Consider the following 22,110-nt stretch of genomic DNA (forward strand, 5'->3'; position numbering starts at 1 on the left):
GCCTGTACATATGTATATACATACATACACATGTATAAATATACATACATCCTCCAGGCAATAACAGAGGAATTCAAGACAGGATGCCCCTGGGAGCTCTTCTATGCTGACGACCTTGCTCTAATTGCTAAGTCACTATCAGAACTAGAGGAGAAGTTTCAGGTATGGAAGCAAGGATTAGAATCGAAGGGCCTTAGAGTCAACCTAGCTAAAACCAAAGTCCTAATAAGTAGGAAGGTAGACAAACCACAAATCCCTTCAGGTAGATGACTGCTTGATCTGTAGAAAAGTCGCAGGTAGAAACTCTAAGATGTACCCAGTGTAAGCTATGGACACATATTAGGTGCAGCGATATCAAAGGAAGGCTAACTGGGAAGATAGTTTTTGTATGTGGCAGATGCTCAGGAGCAATAAACACTGAAAATGTGAAGAGAACAACTTGCGCCACATTCCAGGGAGAAAAACTAGAAGTAGTTGATAGCTTCTGTTATCTAGGTGAACAAGTCAATAGCAGGGGAGAGTGTGCTGAAAATGTAGCTGCTAGAATAAGAATAGCCTGGGCAAAGTTCAGAGAGCTCCTACTTCTGCTGGCAATTAAGGGCCTCTCGCTCAGAGTAAAAAGCAGACTGTATGATGCATGTGTACGAACAGCCATGCTACATGGCAGTGAAACATGGGCTGTGACTGCTGAGGACATGCGTAAACTCACAAGGAATGAAGCCAGTATGCTCCGCTGGATGTGTAATGTCAGTGTGCATACTAGACAGAGTGCAAGTACCTTGAGAGAAAAGTTGGACCTAAGAAGCATCAGATATTGTGTGCAAGAGAGACGAATGAATAGTATGGTCATGTGATACGAATGGATGAGGATAGCTGTGTAAAAAAGTGCCACACCCTAGCGATTGAGGGAACCTATCGAAGAGGTAGACCCAGGAAGACCTGGGATGAGGTGGTGAAGCACGAACTTCAAACATTAGGCTTCACCGAGGCAATGACTAGTGACCGAGACCTTTGGAAATATTCAGTGCGTGAGAAGACCCAACAAACCAAGTGCGACCATAACCTGTGGTTTTTGCCAGGGGTGTAACCAGCCTACTTATGCATACCTTTCCTTCATTGGACACTATACTCTGCTTTCGAAGACCTGTTAAGGCAAGTTAATTTGAAATCAGATTCAATGACTAGAACCTGTGCCAGTGGAGTCCTCAGAGTACCATCTGAGCATGATCGCTGCCAGAGCAGCTGACTGGCTTCCGTGCCGGTGCATGTAAAAAGCACCATTCGAGTGTGATCGTTACCAGCGTCGCCTTACTGGCACTTGTGCCGTTGGCACGCGGAAACACATTTGAGGTAGGTTGTTGCCAGTGCTGCTGGACTAGCTGCTGTGCAGGTGGCACATAAAAAACACCACTTGAGCATGGCCATTGCCAGTACCGCATGACTGGTACGTAAAAGCACCTACTACACCCTCAGAGTGGTTGGTGTTACGAAGAGCATCCAGCTGTAGAAACTCCGCCAGATCAGATTGGAGCCTGGTGCATCCATCTGGTTCGCCAGTCCTCAGTCAAATCGTCCAACCCATGCAAGCATGGAAAGCGGACGTTAAACAATGATGATGATAATATACATATACACATACATATATATATGTATATACATACATATATATGTGTATACATATATATATATGTATATACATATATATATATGTATATACATATATATATATGTATATACATACATATATATGTGTATACATACATATATATGTGTATACATACATATATATATGTATATACATACATATATGTACATATATATCCATATATATATATATACACACATACATATATGTATACACACATATACACATATATATACACACACACATTTATATATACACAAACATTTACACACACACACACATACATATACAAACTCATACACACACACATTCATATATACACACACACACAGACATATGCACATGCAAACACATATACACACACACACACACACATATATACGCACACACATATACATACACACAAACATATACACACACACAAACATATATACACACGCACACTCATACATGTACACTCACGCAAACATATATACACACACACACACATTACTCAATAAACAATAAAATAATTACAGAAATAATTAGTTTCATATTCACATCCATCAAGTATGTTATTTTTATGTAAATAGTATGCAGTAATTAAAAACGCCATCCTAATTATCTTTATCAGCCTAATACTGTGGCAATGTACTCTTTTAGTTTCATCTTGTGAAAAAACACAGGAAGTAACAGTTGCTCCATCCTACACACGTAGTGGCATAAAGGTAGATGGTTCAAAGATAGCTGGATCACAACAAATTACTAAGGATCTACACGTGACGTGAATATATATGCACATGCGTGTGTGTGTGTGTGTGTGCACACATGTGTGCATGAATATATATACAGGGTGCGGTGAATATATTGTTGTCTAAATTACACAAAAATGAAAATAACACTGATATCTCATTTTAACAGGTATATTTACCAAAATTACATAAAATATATTGAAATACTAAAGAGTAAATTCATTCAATAAAATCGCCATTGGCTTCACCATGGCCTCCAGATGACTTTGGAATCTCCTGCAACTCTTCTGGATGGTCTCCTTGTTTAAGTTGGTGAATGCTGTTATAATCCTTCCAATCAGTTCATCTTTGGTGTTACGAGGAGTTTTGTTGGTTTTTCACTCAACTGTGCCCCACACATAATCAAGCGGGTTGCAGTCTGGAGAGTTAGGTCGCCAGATGTTAGGGATGATGTGGTCGCAGAAATTGTCTGAAAGCCATGACTGGATTCTCCTGCTTGTGTGGCATGGTGTAAAGTTGGGTGGCATGGTGCATGTTGCCAGACATAGGGTCTTCCAGCAGCCACTCTCTTGACCCAGGGCAACTCTACTTCCTGCAGGCACTTGATGTAGGCCTCCATGTTGAGTCTGAGACCGTGTGGGAAGATGAATGGAGGCATAATGTTGCCATCACTGGTGATCACTCTAGACACCATGATGGTGACTGGATGTTTGATTTTTATCACTCTTGGTACATGTTCTGGGGACATGGCAAATGGGCTGTAACTGCTGAGGACATACGTAAGCTCGCAAGGAATGAAGCCAGTATGCTCCGTTGGATGTGTAATGTCAATGTGAATACCCGTCAGAGTGTAAGTATCTTGAAAGAAAAGCTGAACATTAGAAGCATCAGTTGTGGCGTGCAAGAGAGACGATTGCGCTGGTATGGTCATGTGGTGAGAATGGAGGAGGATAGCTGCGTGAAAAAGTGCCACACCCTAACAGTTGAGGGAACCCGTGGAAGAGGTAGGCCCAGGAAGACCTGGGCTGAGGTGGTGAGGCAAGACCTTCGTACATTGGGCCTCACCGAGGCGATGACTACGGACCGAGACCTTTGGAAATGGGCTGTGCGTGAGAAGACCCGGCAAGCCAAGTAAGATCGTTGCCAGTGCCCCTGGACTGGTTCTTGTGCGGGTGGCACATGAGATGGACCATTTTGAGCGTGGCCGTTGCCAGTACCGCCTGACTGGCTCCTGTAGGATTTTCGAGCGAGATCGTTGCCAGTGCCCCTGGACTGGCTTGTGCGGGTGGCACATAAAAGACACCATTTCGAGCGTGGCCGTTTTCGTGTGGGTGACACGTAAAAGCACCCACTACACTCTCTGAGTGGTTGGCGTTAGGAAGGGCATCCAGCTGTAGAAACTCTGCCAAATCAGACTGGAGCCTGGTGTTGCCATCCGGTTTCACCAGTCCTCAGTCAAATCGTCCAACCCATGCTAGCATGGAAAGCGGACGTTAAACGATGATGATGATGATGATGATATATATATATATACACACACACACCTATATACATAAAAGCACCCATTACACTCTTGGGGTGGTTGGTGTTAGGAAGGGCATCCAACCATGGAAATTATGTCAAATCAGACTGGATTCTGGTGCAGGCTTCTAGCTTGCCAGCCCTGGTCAAACCGTCCAACCCATGCCAGCATAGACAATGGACATTAAATGATGACGATGATGATACACACATTTATATACATACACACACATACATACATATACATACACACATATATACATATATACATACATACACATATACATACATATATACATACATACACACATACATATACATACACATGTGGAGGTACAATAGCCCAGTGGTTAGAGCAGCGGACTCGCGGTTGTAGGATTGTAGTTTCGAGCAAAAACACCTAAAGCTCCACGAGGCTCCAGCAGGGGGTGGTGGCGAACCCTGCTGTACTCTTTCACCACAGCTTCCTCTCACCCTTTCTTCCTGTTTCTGTTGTGTCTGTAATTCAAAGGGTCACATTCTGTGTGATACTGAATCTCTCCAGGAACTACATTGAGGGTACATGTGTCGGTGGAGTGTTCAGCTACTTGCATGTTAATTTCACAAGCAGGCTGTTCCGTTGATTGGATCAACTGGAACCCTTGTCGTCATAACCAATGGAGTGCACATACACACACACACACATATATATATATATACATACATACTTATACATATATATAAGTATTGATTATTTTATTATCTTGATATTATGATATTTACTTTGTATTATATTATACTTATTCATTGTACGTTAAATTGTAAATTTTTTCTATATGTGACAGTGGATTTTCATCGATGAGTTCATAAACCTTGGTTCTTTTCCCTAATACTATATATTTATATATATCTTATACTGTGAAACTTAATTTAATTTTAATTTTTAATAAATTGATTTTAATTCAGTTTTTACCTGTAGTTTTGGATTTTATCCCTAATATTATTATTATATATATATATATATATATATATAATAACAATATTAGGGAATACAATTCCAAAACTTACAGGGAAAATTCAATTTAGCAAATTCTAAATCAATGTTGTGCGTATGGTGGGACTGGGAAGGGATTATCCATTATGAATGGCTTGAATGGAATCAAACGGTCAACACGGAACTCTATGTTCAACAGATGGAACGACTCAACACGGCTATACAAGAAAAAATAGTTCTGCTGCACAACAACGCCCGCCCTCATATTGCCTATATGACCAAGGAAGCCATACAAATGCATGACTGGGAAGTACTGCCACACTCACTGTACTCTCCTGATTTGGCACCAACAGATTTCCACCTCTTTCGATCTCTTTCAAATGCTATGCACAGAGTTTCGTTCAATACTGATGCAGAATTGAGAGCATGGTTGATCAATTTTTCGAGTCGAAATTGGGTGATTTCTACCAACGAGGTATTGAAAATCTTGTTGAACGTTGGGAAGAAGTTGTAAACAACAAGGGTGAATACATTATTGATTAATTAGTTATTTTTTATTAAACCTTTTAAAAAATTTAAATTAAAAAAAAAAAAAAACGGTGGGAACTTAGTTGCCAACCTAATATAATTTAATATAATCCAATATGACAAATAAGCATTTAAATTTGATTGGGTAACTTATTTTCAAAACATGAATGGTGTTGTATTTGCTAATGGTTGAGCAGGTTGGGGGCATACAAATTGAACAGTAAAATATGAATATATCATATATAATATCGATAAAACCTTGAGAGATGAGAGACCACTGACCAAGTTTGGACCCTTTTCCTTGTTCCTGAAGGTATTTTATGGGAAAAGTGTGACTTGAAATGAACTGTTTTGTTAATTCTAATGCAGTTAAATATAATTTTCAGAAGTTCATTATTGACAGAATTTGGTTGTCTAGATTGAGGGGAATCTATGAAAGAAAAATTTCCCAAGTGGAAGTCAAACCATCACTGGCATATCTGGACACTTAAAGCTTCATTTCCATAGACAGAATGAATATTTCTTGCTGCTTCCATTCTAGAAGAGCTTTTGGATTCATACAACATGCAGTGTCTGATTTGGATCTGATCTAAATTCATTTTAACCCTTTTGATACCAATCTGGCTGAAACCACCTCTGGCTCTGTAGTACAAATGTCTTGCTTTCATAAGTTTTGAATTAAAATCTTCCACCAAACCTTAGTCACAATTTATGTTCCTAACATTAGCCTAATGATAACTAAGTTATTTTACTAAATTCTTTGTTATATTTAAAATTAATTGAAAGAAACAGAACATCTCAAAATAAATACGGTAACAAAAGGGTTAAAAGAGTAGACAAAGATATGGAATAAGATACCAATTTGAGTACATTACCTGCAATATCAGCCTCAAGGAGCAGAACACTGGCAGCAGGGGTAATACTCCTGGACCTTGTAAGGAGTTCCAAGACACAGAGTAGTGTTCCAGTTTGCAGTGATTCCTTCCTGTTTTGTAGTAGAGATTTGAAAGCTGACCCAAGGCTTGATCCCTTCAACCTCAGCTGTACAACAAATTGGAGGAATGAATTCTCGATTAACAACACTCTTACCATTTCTGAAATTTAGACAAAAGGGTCATATTGAAACAGTAGCATAAGTAGGTGAGAAAGGGTCTAATCTCAGGTAACATTTTTATGGGATCAGCAATTTGAGGTCTACTGTATAAGACTGTAGTGAAGGCATGTGGCTTAGTGGTTAGAGTATTTAGCTCATAACCGTAAGGTTATGAGTTCAATTCCTGGAGGTGCATTGTGTCCTTGAGCAAGACAATTGATTTCACGTTGCTCCAGCCCATTCCACTGGCAAAAATGAGGGCCAACCTTGTAACATCCTGTGTTACGCTGAATCACCCTGAGAACTACATTAAGGATACGCATATCTGTGGAGTGCTCGGCCACTTGCATGTTAATTTCATGAACAGGCTGTTCTATTAATCAGATCAACTGGAACCCGCATCATCATAATCGATGGAGTGCCACCACATAAGACTGTATAAGCTTGGGAGGAGGACAGTAAACTCAAGGGTTGCTTTAGATGGCACACACTCTAGCTACACCATTGGCTCAGAACATTAAACCCTTTTGATACCAACTTTGTGTTTCAAAGTGTTCTTTCATTAAAATTTCACATTAATTTGTTTTCCAAAAACCCAATTTAATAAGTTCAAAGTTATCAAGTACCACCACTGCTTGATAATGGGAGTTGGTTCATTTATGTATCTGTGACTTAGCTGTTTTCCAAAAGAAACTGATAGATGTGATGATGAGAGTGAGTATTAAGATAATGAAAGTGATGATGACTTACCTAAAATGTTGCACAAGAGGGGAACTGATGATGATGAGCTGAGAATGACAATGATGGCTTGTGATAGCTGGTATTGGTAGTCAGTGAGAAGTGATGGTCTGATAGTAGGGTCCTTGACCAAAAGAAGTACTATATAGAGTACAGCCAACTGGACATCAGTGTTAGGGTGAACAAGGGAGGCAGCCAGGCAGGATATGGTATTGTCTGTGAAGTAACAATATTGAAGAGAGGAATAGAAATGTGTGTGTGGTAAAATCAATAAAAAATTCACAGTGAACTTGCCATGAGGTGTGGAAAAACCAGTGTTTCAGAGACAACAGTCCTTCTTCAGCAAAAAGTTGAAAGGAATGAAATTAATGAGAGACAGCTGTCTTATTAATTTCACCTCTTTAAACTTTTCCCTGAAGAAGGGCTGTGTCTGAAATGTTAGATTTTCCATTCCCCACAGCAAGTCCACTGTATTCTTTTTGTTGATTTTACTATATGTATATATAAAAGGGGTAAATACCCTACTTTGGTCATAAATGACCATGGAATTGTGCATAGAAAGTTTCCCTCCAAGGCACAAGTCTGGGCAAGGTTGTTTATGGAAGACCAGCACTTGCCCATGCACAGCTTCCCCTCTGATAACTGATGTTATCCAAGGGAAAGGCAAAGGGGCCGATACAGCTTAGCATCAATGACATCACAACTCATTTCTACAACTGAGTGAACTGGAGCAATGTGAAATAAAGTGTTTTGCTCAAGAACAAAACACACAGCCCAGTCCAAGAATTGAACTCACTACCTCAAGATTTTGAGCACAATGCTCTAACCACTGTGCCATACGCCTTCACATGTATATAATGTAGTGGTTACCACATCTGCTTTACATGTGGAAGGCCATGAGTTTGATCCTCACCAGAACCTGTTAATATTTTGTAGGTATGTGCGTGGCTGTGTGGTAAGAAGTTAGTTTGCTTCCCAACCACATGGTTCTGGGTTCAGTCCCACTGCATGGCACCTTGGGCCAATGTCTTCTACCATAGTCTTGGGCCAACCAAAGTCTTGTGAGTGGATTTGGCATTGGTGTGTTTACTGGTGTTGGTGTGTTTATAACTTAGCAGTTCATCAAAAAAGATTTATAAAATTTATAAATTATAGGTGTAGGAGTGGCTGTGTAGTAAGTAGCTTGCTTACGAACCACATGGTTCCGAGTTCAGTCCCACTGTGTGGCACCTTGGGCAAGTGTCTTCTACTATGGCCTCGGGCTGACCAAAGCCTTGTGAGTGGATTTGGTAGACGGAAACTGAAAGAAGCCCATCGTATATATGTGTGTGTGTATATATATATATATATATATATATATATGTTTGTGTGTCTGTGTTTGTCCCCCCAACATCGCTTGACAACCGATGCTGGTGTGTTTAAGTCCACATAACTTAGTGGTTCGGCTAAAGAGGCTGATAGAATAAGTACTAGGCTTACAAAGAATAAGTCCTGGGGTCGATTAGCTCGACTAAAAGGCGGTGCTCCAGCATGGCCACAGTCAAATGACTGAAACAAGAGTAAAAATAAGTACTAGGCTTTGAAAAATAAGTCTTGGGATTAATCGTCTGACTAAAAGCCTTCAAAGTAGTGCCCCAGCCTGGCCACAGTCTAATGACCAAAATAAGTAAAAGATAAAAGATATATGTATGAGGACATTTTCTAAACAAACTTATAAGTGCTGAGTGAGTTGATATTCTACAGAACATAAAGGAATTCTTGAATGCAGGATGGCTGTGAAGACAACTTAGGAAATTAAGTAAATACTCTTTAGAAGGCAGGATAAAGTGAGAAAAAAGGGACAAAAATGGTAAAAAAAAGGGGTCTCTAGGCTTAATGGTATAGTGTACTCAGCTGGAATTTGAGCGGTACAGGGTTCAATTCTGTGTAGAGGCTTGAGGCTTGCTGATCACTTTTACTCGATTTTTTACATTGACTTCACAGCTATCCTGCATTCAAGAGTTCCTTTCTGTTTGTTTATATATATAGGTGAGAGAGTAAGAGAGATGAAAGAGAGAGTAGCAAATAGACAAAGTGAGAGAAAGAGAGAGAGAGAGAGAAAGAGAGGCAGAGGGGGAAAAAAGAGAGTTGAAAGGGGCACAATATATAGATAGATGAATAGACAGACAGGTAGGCACATGGATTAATTAACAAACAAAAATTATAATAATTTCTTACATTGGCATAAGGATTAATGTTTTGGCAGTGAGTATATTGATTCAATGACGTCCAATATATTACTGGTACCTGATTTTATAGAGTGCTGATGACTGAAAGATAAATTCAACTTCAGCGGAATTTGAGCTCAAAATTTTATTATTACTATCATTCATCATCATTATCATTATCATAATAATAATAATAATATAATATCAATGCCTGGATGCAGTACCAGGCAGTGACTCTCATGGCTTCTGATCTTAATTGATTGGAGTGTAATCATGTACATTGTTTTGTCATGGTATAAAAAGATGGGCTACAGTAAATATTCTGCTCAATACCACAGATTTGCTTGTCAGTTGTTTGACCTTAACCAGTTGAGCATGTCCCTTGGTGGCTGACGATATGTGCATCTATGATCATGAGCAGAAGTAGTGGGGGAGCATCATAGCCATGTGTTGAGAGGAATTCTTTGGGGTTTGAATAATTCACTTTTGGAAACATGTGTGTTTTGCTCAACATCCTTAAACAAACCTTATTCAGGGACCTTTTGAGCGGGATGGGCTACTCAACCTGAAGAAAATTCTAACTGGGCCCCATCTGTGAGGTCATGCGTTGTTTATCTTGATATGAGATCATCATGTCGCACACATATGGTTGAGATGCATGTGCCTGGTGTACCCTTATCAGACGGGTAGTCATGATGGGTATAATGGGCTTCATATATTTTACCCCAGTGTCACTTTGATGGCATGCACTGCTCTCTCACTCAATAACATAGTAATAATAATAATAACGAAAGGTGGCAAACTGGCAGAATTGTTAGCACGCCTCGTAAAATGCTTAGTGGCATTTCACTCATCTTTATGTTCTGAGTTCAAATGCCGTCAAGGTCGGCTTTGCCATTTATCCATTCTGGGTTGATAAACTAAGAACCAGTTGAACACTAGTTGATGTAATTGACTTACCCACTCACTTGAAACTGCTGGCCTTGTTCCAAAAATTGAAACCATAATTGTGAAATAATTTGGTAGAAACTGTGTGGAAGCCCACTGTGTGTCCCCATGTGTGTGGAAATGAACACAGTTTGAACACAGAATGTAAAAGAGTGTTAGAACATCAACAACAACATTAATAATTCCATACTACAGTTCATAATAATTATTATTTCCAAATTTTTACCACAAAGGCAGCTTGGGGGAGGTGGGGATGAGTCGATTACATCAACCCCAGTGTTCAACTGGTATTTATTTTATTGACCCTGAAAGGATTAAAGGCAAAGTCAACCTTGGCAGAATTTGAACTCAGAACACAGTGATAGGTGAAATACCGCTAAGCAGTTCATCGCCTTACTACTACTACTGCTGCTGCTGCTACTACTGCTGCTACTGCTATTACTACTACTACTACTACTACTACTACTACTACCACTAATAATAATAATAATAATAATAATGTCATACTTACTGTAGTAATGATAGTAAGTTTTGTGTAAGTCTGTCAAAGTGTCCAACAGACGTCCCAGCAACACAATAATTGGTAGGCATTTCTCTATGTTAGAATTGTTGTTCACAATCTGACAGTATTAGAAATAGACAGACATATATATATATAACTATGTGTAGTTTTTTTTATAAGTGTCAAAATGTGTATTGTACAATATAGATGAAATGATATTTTTCAAACACAGAATTGCCATTAGAACTGGTAAAAATTTGTCAACAAACAGTTACGGAACTCAAACCCACATCCCTAAAGACTTCAGCAGAGTGCTTTACTATTAAGCTAAACTGCCCGCTGAAAAATTTTTCCACTTTGTAAGGGTAACTTACCCAGTATTTCTGCTGTTCTAATGGCAATTCTGAATTCAAAAAAACATCAACTTATCTGTACTTTACAATATATATATATATATATATATACGGAATAAGTTAGAAGTGTTTAAACACTCTAAGGGATAGATGTATCCAGATGCACTCCTGGTAATTACCTCAGTGAGCCTGGTGTTGCCATCCGGTTTCACCAGTCCTCAGTCAAATCGTCCAACCCATGCTAGCATGGAAAGCGGACGTTAAACGATGATGATGATGATATATATATATATATATATATATATATATATAAATAAACTACACTCTCAGAGTGGTTGGCATTAGGAAGGGCATCCAGCTGTAGAAACTCTGCCAAATCAGATTGGAGCCTGGTGTAGCCATCTGGTTTCACCAGTCCTCAGTCAAATCGTCCAACCCATGCTAGCATGGAAAACGGACGTTAAACGATGATGATGATGATGATGTAGGTCCTTGTTATAAGGTATATGGTAGCAGGTAATTTAAAAGTAAACCGTAGTTTAATGTATATATATATAAGCATACACACACATACAGAGGACAAAGGTTAGGATGAGCTCAGGATGCTGAACCTTTCAGATAAAAAAGGACCATATATGTCAGGCACCTTGCTGTACTCAAGAAGACCTGTACTCCCCTTGTGAAGAGAACTGACCTGCAAAAGTCCTGTACTAGTGTCATGTAAAAGTGCTCATGCAGTGTTTTATAAAAGCACCCAGCATACTCTGTAAAGTGGTTGGCATTAGGAAGGGCATCCAGCCATAGAAAGCATGATAAAATAGATACTTGGGGCTTGATGCAGCTTTCCAGCTCTGGTCAAACCATCCAACCCATGCCAGCATGGACAGTGGATATTAAATGATGATGATGATGATGATGATACATACACACACACACACAACAGATGAGATCCATAAATGCTCAATATAGAGGACACTTCATAGCTCTCAAATGATTTGAAGTAATTAGAGAGAAAGCAAAGACTGCAAAGATTCAGATGATGAACATTCATGAATAAGTATATAGATATTTATATATTAACAGATCAGATTTACACAGTGTACAAAGACACAGAAAACTAAGGAGGGACAGTATAGCATTTTGGGTCTCTTTCTAGGGGCTCTGAATCATGTAATAATGTTGGCAGATGCAGTTTGCAAAAACTCAAGAATCTGCAACCAGTGGCAGATGCATATAAACATTAGGTAAATCTGGCCTCTGGCTTCAGGGTAGAAAATCATTCACACATAGTCACAGATGTGGCTGTGTATTAAGAAGCTTGCTTCCTAACCACATGGTTCTGGGTTCAGTCCCACTGTGTGGAACCTTGGACAAGTGTCTTCTACTATGGTCTTGGGCCAATCAAAGCCTTATGAGTAGATTTGGTAGACAGAAACTGAAAGAAGACTGTCATGTCATCAGCATCAACATTGTTTTTAAGGTCTGCCTTCCATGCTGGTATGGGTTGGATGATTTGACAGGAGCCGGCCAGGTAGAAAACTACACCAGGCTACTGTCTGTTTTGGCAGGGTTTTTATGGCTGGATGCCCTTCCTAACACCAACCATTCTGCAGAGTTAACTGAGTGCTTCTTATGTGGCACCAGCACAAGTGAAGTCAGTTTTGGCATGTTTTTACAGCTGGATATTTATGCCTATGTACTTATGTATGAGACTGTATCTGTCCCCCAATCTCCTGACAACCAATGTCAGTGTGTTTATATCTCCATAACTTATCAGTTCAGAAAAAGGGACCGATAGAATAAGTACTAGGCTTACAAAGAATAAGTCCTGGGTTTGGTTTCTTGAACTGAAACCCTTTAAGGTGGAGCTCCAGCATGGCCACAGTCTAATGACTGAAACAAGTAACAAAATAACAGAATAACAATCAGCAAAAGTTCTTTCATGGCTCTCATGTTGTTTGATGTCACTCACAGCAATGAATCTCAAATATTTGCAATAGCATTTATAATGTGAATTTCTCATTGAACTTATTTAGCATTCATAGCATCTTGTATTACATTATCAACAATGATCTTTATATAATTAACTTTGAACACAACAATTACCCTGTTGCAAAAATTATCTTCATAAGACTCAGGGATTGGCTGTGTGGTAAAAGAGTTTGCTTCCCAACCACATGGTTCTGGGTCCAGTCCCACTGCATGGTATCTTGGGCAAGTATCTTCTACTATAGCCTCGAGCTGATTAAAGCCTCATGAGCAGATTTAGTAGATGGCAACTGAAAGAAGCCCATTGTGTATGTATATATATGTGTGTGTGTGTGTGTGTGTGTGTGTTTGTTTCCTAACACTGCTTGACAACTGGTGTTGGTTTGTTTACATCCCTATAACTTCAGAAAAAGAGACTGATAAAATAAATATCAGGTTTTAAAAAATAAATCCTGTGGTCGATTCATTCAACTAAAAATTCTTCTAGGTAGTGCCCCAGCATGGCTGCAGTCTAAAGACTCGAACAAATAAGAGGTAAAAGATACATGTACATTTCTATGACCAATGTGTGACCCTCTCCAGAAAAGGCACAATGGTCAGGTGATAACAGATGATGGATACAATCTAAGTATTCACTACTTCCACTTGGCTTTTCAGGGATTTTTGCCTCTTAACTTGTTTTTAGGTGAGGTCAGCCACCCAGTTTGTCACCTCTTCCCAGTTCTTGTCTACCTAGAAGTCCGGCCCAAGCCAAGCCCCAAGAATTTAACTAGTATGTTCATCCAGTGCCCCATGACACTGTTGGACAGCACGGACCTACCTCACCAGATGCCAAACTGCAGGCCAAGTCATTTATAGCAGGATCATGACCAAGAGAGTTATTGGAGAGCAACAAAGCTTTAAAACTGAGGTTATTTTACACAATATTTTTTTCATTTTTGGGTAGAAATAAATCTTGAAAATGGGACTTCATCACTCAGGCTTTTTTCTGTCAGCATCAGATATCTGACAACACTTGCTGATTTTAGTCCCTAGGTGTGTTTTAATTTTGTGTATGGCTGATTAGCATTTGCTTTACCTTGATATCACCATCATTACTTAACATTTATTTTCCATGCTGGCATGGGTTGGATTGTTTGACAGGACCTGGAGAGCTGCAGGGCAGTGCTACACACCAGTATCTGCTTTAGCAAGGTTTCTATGGCTTGGATACTCTTCTTAATACCAACCCCTTGACAGTGTATACTGGATGCTTTATACATGTCACTAGCATTAGTGAGGTTGCCAAGTAACTTGCATCATCATCATCATCATTTAGGGTCTGCTTTTCATGCGGGCATGGGTTGGGGGTAACTGAAAAATGATAAGCTGGGGAGCTGCACCAGGTTCCAATCTGATTTGGCATGGTCTCTATAGCTGGATGCCCTTCCTAATGTCAACGACTCCAAGAGTGTAGTGGGTGCTTTTTACATGTCACTAGCACAGGTGCCAGTTATGCAATGCTGGCATCAGCCATGACTATGATCTTGCTTGGTTTGACAGGTCTTCTCAAGCATAGTATATCGCCAAAGGTCTTGGTCACTTGTCACTGCCTCTGTGAAGCCCACCAGTCGAAGGGTGCTTTTTGTGGGCCAGTTATGTGACCGGCATTGGCCATGACTATGATTTCACTTGGCTTGATGGGTCTTCTCAAGCGTGACATATTACCAAAAGTCTTGGTCACTAGTCATTGCTTCCATGAACCCCCAACGTTTGAAGATCAAGCTTCAACACCTTGTTCCATGTCTTAGTATACCACTTCCACAGGTTCCTTCCATTGTTAGAGATCAACACTTCTTTACACAGCTGTCCTTGTCCATATGTATCACATGACCATAACAGTGCAATTGTCTCTCTTGCATACCACATGTGAGGCCTCTTATGCCCAACTTTTTTCTCAAGACACTCACACTTTGTTGTGATGTACGCTGACATTGCACATCCAGCAAAGTATATTAACTTCAAGAATAAAATTTGTGATTCTGTTTTTTGGTGCTTTATAGTCAGAAACAGTTTGTTCTTCTTTAGCAAGGAAAATTTTTGTGGGTTCATGCTTCCAAAATAAGCAGCATCATAGATAACGAAAATCTGCCTCTTATAGTTTTCTTCTATAAGCCTTTAAAATTCTATTTTAAATTTTTCTGTAGCTTTCAAAGGTATAGGAATTGCTGTGTGATTAACTCTAAAAATGGATTGTATAAGCTTTTAACAGTGAATTTACTTTATACATCGCAAGTTAATGACTTTTCTGTGCCTGATGAGATCTCATTTTATTTTAATAATCATTACTAGTTTCATTATGTATAATGTAGTACTATAGGTAAAATCTAGTATGCTAATTATATTACTTCACTACCCCTTAAAACTTAATGCCCCCTTTGACAAGCCTAGCACCCCCATGGGGGCAGTACTGCCCACATTGAGAACCTCTGAAATAAACCCTTCAAGGCAGTACCCCAGCATGGCCACAGCCGTATGACTGAAACAAGTAAAAGCATGTCATTAATCCATGTCATAATAAGTGTTCTATTTCAATTATCATCTCATTTCAATTTCAAGTTTATTAAATTGCTGTTGAAGATGAAACCATTGTAGTGGGAATATTCAGCTATCACCTGATGTCACAATTTGCTAGAATATTACCCATGTGATCAACAAAATCTGACCAATCGTAATTTTCCATGGAACAGGCTCCAGTGACTATTTCAGCTTTCCACTTGCTCCTTTCTGAGCCTCTCAATCAGTAAAAAATCAACACAATGCAACTACCAGACAGAAAGCTTTGGGATGTAGCAGAGAGAGCATGAGATGATATGGCAGATGGACAGCGAACAGATGCGGGCAGTGGCTGAACCGAGCTGACATCAACATAATGAACTAACAGTTAACTTTTTGAATATTATTACAGTTATACCAAGAATAATAACATCCAGACTCTCTTGTGTACGAAAAGAATAGAAGTTTGTTCAACTTTTATCTTTTACTTGTTTCAGTCGTTAGACAGTGGCCATGCTGGGGCACTGCCTTGAAGAATTTTTAGTCACATGAATCTACCCCAGTAGATATATAGTTTTAAGCCTGGTACTTGTTCTATCAACTTCTTTGCCGAACTGCTAAGTTATGGGTATGTAAACACATTAACACTGGTTGTTAAGCAATGGGGGGGTGGGGGGGTGGACAACACAAACACAAAGACACACACATATAAATAAATGACAGGCTTCTTATAGTTTCCATCTACTAAATCCACTCACAAGGCTTTGGTTAGCCTAAGGCTATTGTAGAAGACACTTGCCTAAGGTGCCACACAGTGAGACTGAACCTGGAACCATGTGGTTGGGAAGCAAGCTTCTTACCACACAGCCACACCTGTGCCTTGTTTGTCAAAAATTTCAACAATTTTCGCCATCTTCTATGTGCAACTCTTGACCTCTGACACAAGAAACAGCAGCTCCAGCACTAGTCATAGCTCACCATCTTTCCTTTTTCGTCTTATAATCTTCTGCTTGTTTCATTCAATCCAAATGAGCAGGCAATCTCTGATGACCCACTATTGTTATTAGAACTTTTAAATATTCTAAATTTCTTCTTTGAAGTAGAAGCTTTTCACTTTTTGTTAATGCAATCATTCTCACTTAGAATTTTTTTTCTGCTCTTATCCATTACTAATGGGAAAAAATATTCTAAATACAAAGGAAATTTAAGCAATGTAATGAGGAGAAAAAGAAAGAAAAAGAAACTGAAGTAACGAGTGCTTCCACCGCTGGCCACCAGCTGCTGCCATGGCAACAGAATACACTTGCTATGAGATCAAAAACTTTCTTTTTACGTAGGACTGGGTTGTATGAAATTTATCTGATGTTAAATATAAACAGATTACAATTAGTAAAGTAAGTAAACAAAATAAAACCTGTTAAGTAAATCAACTTGTTGGGTACCTATGAGAGAAAAAACTGGGTATACATAGCATCAGATATAGTGTGCAACAGAGAAGACTGTACTGGTATGGCCATCTAATGTGTATGAATGAGGAGAGTTGCATCAAGAGCTGCTAAGCTCTAACTGTAGAGGGAACATGTAAAAGGGGTAGACCCAGGAAGATGTGGGATAAAGTGGTGTGAAAGGATCTACAAATATTGGGACTCACAGAGGGGATGGCAGGGGACAAAGACTCCTGTCAGTTTGCTGTGCTTGAAAGGACATGTCAAGCTAAGCGAAAGCATGGTTGCCCATCCCTTACGATCCTCTCCAGCTGAGCATCCCTAATCTTGTGGGCTCATAAGTAGTGGTGCCTTGTAAAAAGCACCCGTACCGGTGCTGCATAGAGGTACCCAGTGCACTCTGTAAAGTGGTTGGCATTAGGAAGGGAATCCAGTCGTAGAAACCAGGCCAAGACAAACATGGAGTCTGAACAGCCCTTCAGCAGGTCAGCATCTGCTAAACTGTTCAACCCATGCCAGCATGGAAAACGGATGTTAAATCAACATGACGACGACGACGACGATATATATATATATATATATATATATATATATATCATCATCATCATCATCATTTAACGTCTGCTTTCCATGCTAGCATGGGTTGGACGATTTGACTGAGGACTGGCAAGCCAGAAGGCTGCACCAGGCTCCAATCTGATCTGGCAGAGTTTCTACAGCTGGATGCCCATCCTAACGCCAACCACTCCGAGAGTGTAGTGGGTGCTTTTATGTGCCACCGGCACGAGGGCCAGTCAGGCAGTACTGGCAACGGCCACACTCAAAAAGGTGTTTTTTACGTGCCACCTGCACGGGAGCCAGTCCAGCGGCACTGGCAATGACCTCGCTCGAATGATTTTATAACGTGCCACCAGCGCAAGTGCTAGAAGGCAACGCTGGTAACGATTACGCTCTAATGGTGCTATTTACGGGCCACTAGCACGGAAGCCAGATAGCTGCTCTGGCAATGAACATGCTCAACAGTGCTGTTAGTGCTCCACTGGTGCGGTGACCAGTCATTGAGTATGGTTCAATTTCGATTTCACTTGCCCCAACAGGTCTTCGCAAGCAGAGTTTAGTGTCATATATATATATGATCCAAGGATCGAGGTGTAGGAAGAAAGTTAGCTTTAAGCAACCCATAATAAATATTTAAAAAAAAACAACTTTCAGGAACAATAGCAGCTTATTGAGGCAGAAGGTTGTGGATTTTTTTGGTATGAAAGTATGATAAGCTGAAGAAAGTTGTTTTATATTTCACAGTAGGGAATCAGGGTTGCCAGGTATGCAAATAAGAATACAAGAGTTAAGGAATGGAGTAGATAAGATCTGGGCTACATATATTTCATAGTGAGTGGAACCTCGAAAGTGGTAAATATCAAAGTGAAGTGTCACCTTGCTTGGATGTTTACCACTTCTGAGTTTCTGCTCACTATGAAACATATGTAGCCCAGATCTTATGTACACCATTCCTTAACTCGTGTGTGTGTGTGTGTGTGTATTCTTTCTCTTTCTCTTACTTGTTTCAGTCATTTGACTGCTGCCATTCTGGAGCACCTCCTTTAGTCGAGCAAATCGACCCCGGGACTTATTCTTTGTAATCCTACTACTTATTCTATCGGTCTCTTTTGCCGAACCGCTAAGTTATGGGGACATAAACACACTAGCATCGGTTGTCAAGCAATGCTAGGGGGACAAACACAAACACACACATATATATATATATACATATATATGATGGGCTTCTTTCAGTTTCTGTCTACCAAATCCATTCACAAGGCTTTGGTCGGCCCGAGGCTATAATAGAAGACACTTGCCCAAGATGCCACGCAGTGGGACTGAACCCGGAACCATGTGGTTGGTAAGCAAGCTACTTACCACACACATACAGGGGTTGGACAAAATAATGGTAACATCTAGCATCATAAATTTGAAATATCTATAAAACCGTCAAAATCTTGTTTATTTTTATGCTTTTTATTTATTATTAGTGTTGCTTGATATGTTTTGCTAAAATTGCTGTTTCTTTTCAGATATCATCAGAAAAAGGTAATTAAAATTCATTAAAATGACAGATCTATCGGACTTTCAAAGAGGTCAATTTGTTGGTGCTCGTATGTTGGTGCTAGCGTAATGAAAACAGCCAAAATGTTTGGTGTATCAAGAAGTACTTTCTTGAAAGTAATGACAGCCTTTGAGAAAGAAGGAAAGACCTCCTCATCAAAACAAAACTCCAGAAGAAAACCAAAACTTTCAGATAGGGACCATCGGACTCTTACATGAATTGTTAGAAAGGATCACTAAAGTACAGCTCCCAAAATTACTACAGAGCTTAATGATCACCTTGAGAATCCAGTTTCCACAAAAACTGTTTGCTGGGAGCTGCACAAAGCCAGATTTCATGGGAAGGGCTGCAACCAGAAAACCACTACTTTCAAAAACAAATATTGCAAAGCGTTTAGAATGGAGTAAAAACCTACAGAATTGGTCCCTAGAGCAGTGGAAGAATGTTATTTTCTTGGACGAGTCACCCTTTACGTTATTTCTGACCACTGGCCGAGTATACGTGTGGAGACAGTCAAAAGAAGCATTTGACCCAGACTGCCTTCTTCCATCTGTTAAACATGGAGGAGGATCTGTGATGATCTGGTGGGGGGGGGGGCTATATCTTGGAAATCTGCTGGCTCAATGGTTTCCCTTCATGGCAGAATTAATAGACAAGACTATTTAAGCATTTTATCTGATCAAATTCATCCTATGGTTGCAGAAAATGTTTCCGGAGGGAAATGCAATCTTTCAGGATGATAATGCATCGATTCACACAGCTAAAGTTGTTACTGAATGGCACAAGGAACATTCTAGTGAAGTTGAACATCTTATCTGGCCACCACAGACCCCAGATCTCAATATTATTGAACATTTATGGTGCATTTTAGAAAAACAAGTAAGGAGTCGATATCCTCCACCATCATTACTACAAGAACTGGAGACTGTTTTAACTGAAGAATGGACAAAAATTCCTTTGGAAACAATTCAAACTTTGTACAAGTCCATACCTCATAGAATTCAAGCTGTAATTACTGCCAAAGGTGGTCCAACTCCATATCAAAATAAATTTGTTTGAAATTTTAAGGTGTTTCCATTATTTTGTCCAACCCTTGTATATATACATACAGCCATGGCTGTGTGGTAAGAAGTTTGCATCTCAATCACATGATTCTGGATTCAGTCCCACTGTGTGAAACCTTGGGAAAGTGTCTTCTACTATATCCTTGGACCGATCAAATCTTTGTGAGTGGACTTGGTAGATAGAAACTGTAAGAACCCCATTGTGTGTGTGTGTGTGTGTGTGTGTGTGTGTGTGAGTGTCTTTGGGTATGTGTTTGTCCTCCACCACTGCTTAACAACTGGTGTTGGTGTGTTTACATCCCTGTAATCTAGCAGTTCAGCAAAATAGACTGACAGAATAAGTATCAGGCTTTACAAAAAAAGAAAATAAGTATTGGTGGTGCCGCAGCATAGTTGCGATTTAATGAATAGTAAGGTAGACAGATACAGATAGGATTAAAGCATATATTTACATGGAATACAAAACAAGTAAGTACAGAATAAAGAAACGGCATAACCAAAAGGAAGAGTCATTGAAAAGGTTGTAAGTAGCAATGAAAGAGCTTTGGCAAACAAAAAAAAATATTAGCTGGATATTTAACCAGTTCACCAATAATCCTTTCTACTATAGGCAGAAGGAGAAGAATTCTTTTTCTTTTATTTGTTTCAGTCTTTTGACTGTGGCCATGCTGGAGCACTGCCTTTCGTCAAACAAATCAACCCCAGTACTTATTCTTAGTAAGCCTAGTACTTATTCTATTGATCTCTTTTGCCGAACCACTAAGTTACAGGGATGTACACGTACCAACATCAGTTGTCAAGCAATGGTGGGGGGGACAGACACACAAACACGCATACACATATCCATCCATCCACACACACACACATATATATATATATATATATAATGAGCTTCTTTCAGTTTCTGTCTACCAAATCTACTCACACGGCTTTGGTCAGCCTGGGGCGATAGTAGAAGACACTTGCCCAAGGTGACATGCAGTGGGACTGAATCTGGAATCATGTGCTTGAGAAGCAAGCTTCTTACCACATAGCCATAGTAGTATAGTAGTACTATAGCACCTATAGTAGTATAGTAGTTAGTATTAGAGGCTTTAATGGTTGTTATTATTGTGTAACCCCAGGTCAGACCTAATGCAGCAAATCAATGATTAAAAATCTTGCATCTGTAACCAGCTTATCTTTTGCAACATTATTATCAGTCTGAATATGCCTGATGCATGTTTGAAGCGGGGAACAAGCTACTCACTGCATTTTGTCACGGAGAGTATATCTCGCAGTACGACCGACCTAGATTGTGAGATGCTAGCATTTCAGAGTAGTTATTTGCTCATCAGTCACAGACACCAGGCAGACAACGCTATGAGCTGAATTAAGAGATTGGCTCTCTTATGCTTTTCCAGTCACCATACAATGACTGGCAGTGCTATACGGTGACTCACTGTAAGTAAATTACAGAGGGGGAGCACTAAACAGTCATAAGTAAAATTGCAATGTTATTATAAGTCTGAATAAGCTTGATGCACATTTGAACTGGGGAAGAAGTTACTCACTGTGTTTTGTCATGGAGAATATATCTCGCTTGTTGACAAATGGTGTGTATACCCTAGATCAGCTCGCAGCACCACCGACCTAGACTGTGAGATGCTAGCATTTCAGAGTAATTATCTCATCAGTCACAGACACTAGACAGACGACACTGTGTTTTGTCTTTTATTCAGACACAGTGCATCT

The 22,110-nt window shown here is 39.7% G+C and overlaps 1 protein-coding gene across 3 annotated transcripts in view; it reads right to left on the reverse strand.

Moving 5' to 3' along the window:
- LOC106878278 (uncharacterized) overlaps positions 1-22,110 on the reverse strand; it is a 213,508-nt gene that overhangs the window by 170,232 nt on the left and 21,166 nt on the right. For all 3 annotated transcript variants that reach the window (XR_016238985.1, XM_089345481.1, XM_089345480.1), the window contains exons 5-7: positions 10,896-11,004; positions 7,242-7,445; positions 6,274-6,492 (exon numbers count right to left, since the gene is read on the reverse strand). Coding sequence is in view for 2 of the 3 variants with exons in the window: in XM_089345481.1 (XP_089201607.1) it covers positions 6,274-6,492; positions 7,242-7,445; positions 10,896-11,004 (532 nt within the window). In the remaining variant the exon portion in view is untranslated. The remainder of the gene's footprint in view (positions 1-6,273; positions 6,493-7,241; positions 7,446-10,895; positions 11,005-22,110) is intronic.

This window comes from Octopus bimaculoides, chromosome 29, assembly GCF_046866305.1.
Source record: "Octopus bimaculoides isolate indiv1 chromosome 29, ASM4686630v1, whole genome shotgun sequence".
Taxonomy (NCBI): domain Eukaryota; kingdom Metazoa; phylum Mollusca; class Cephalopoda; order Octopoda; family Octopodidae; genus Octopus; species Octopus bimaculoides.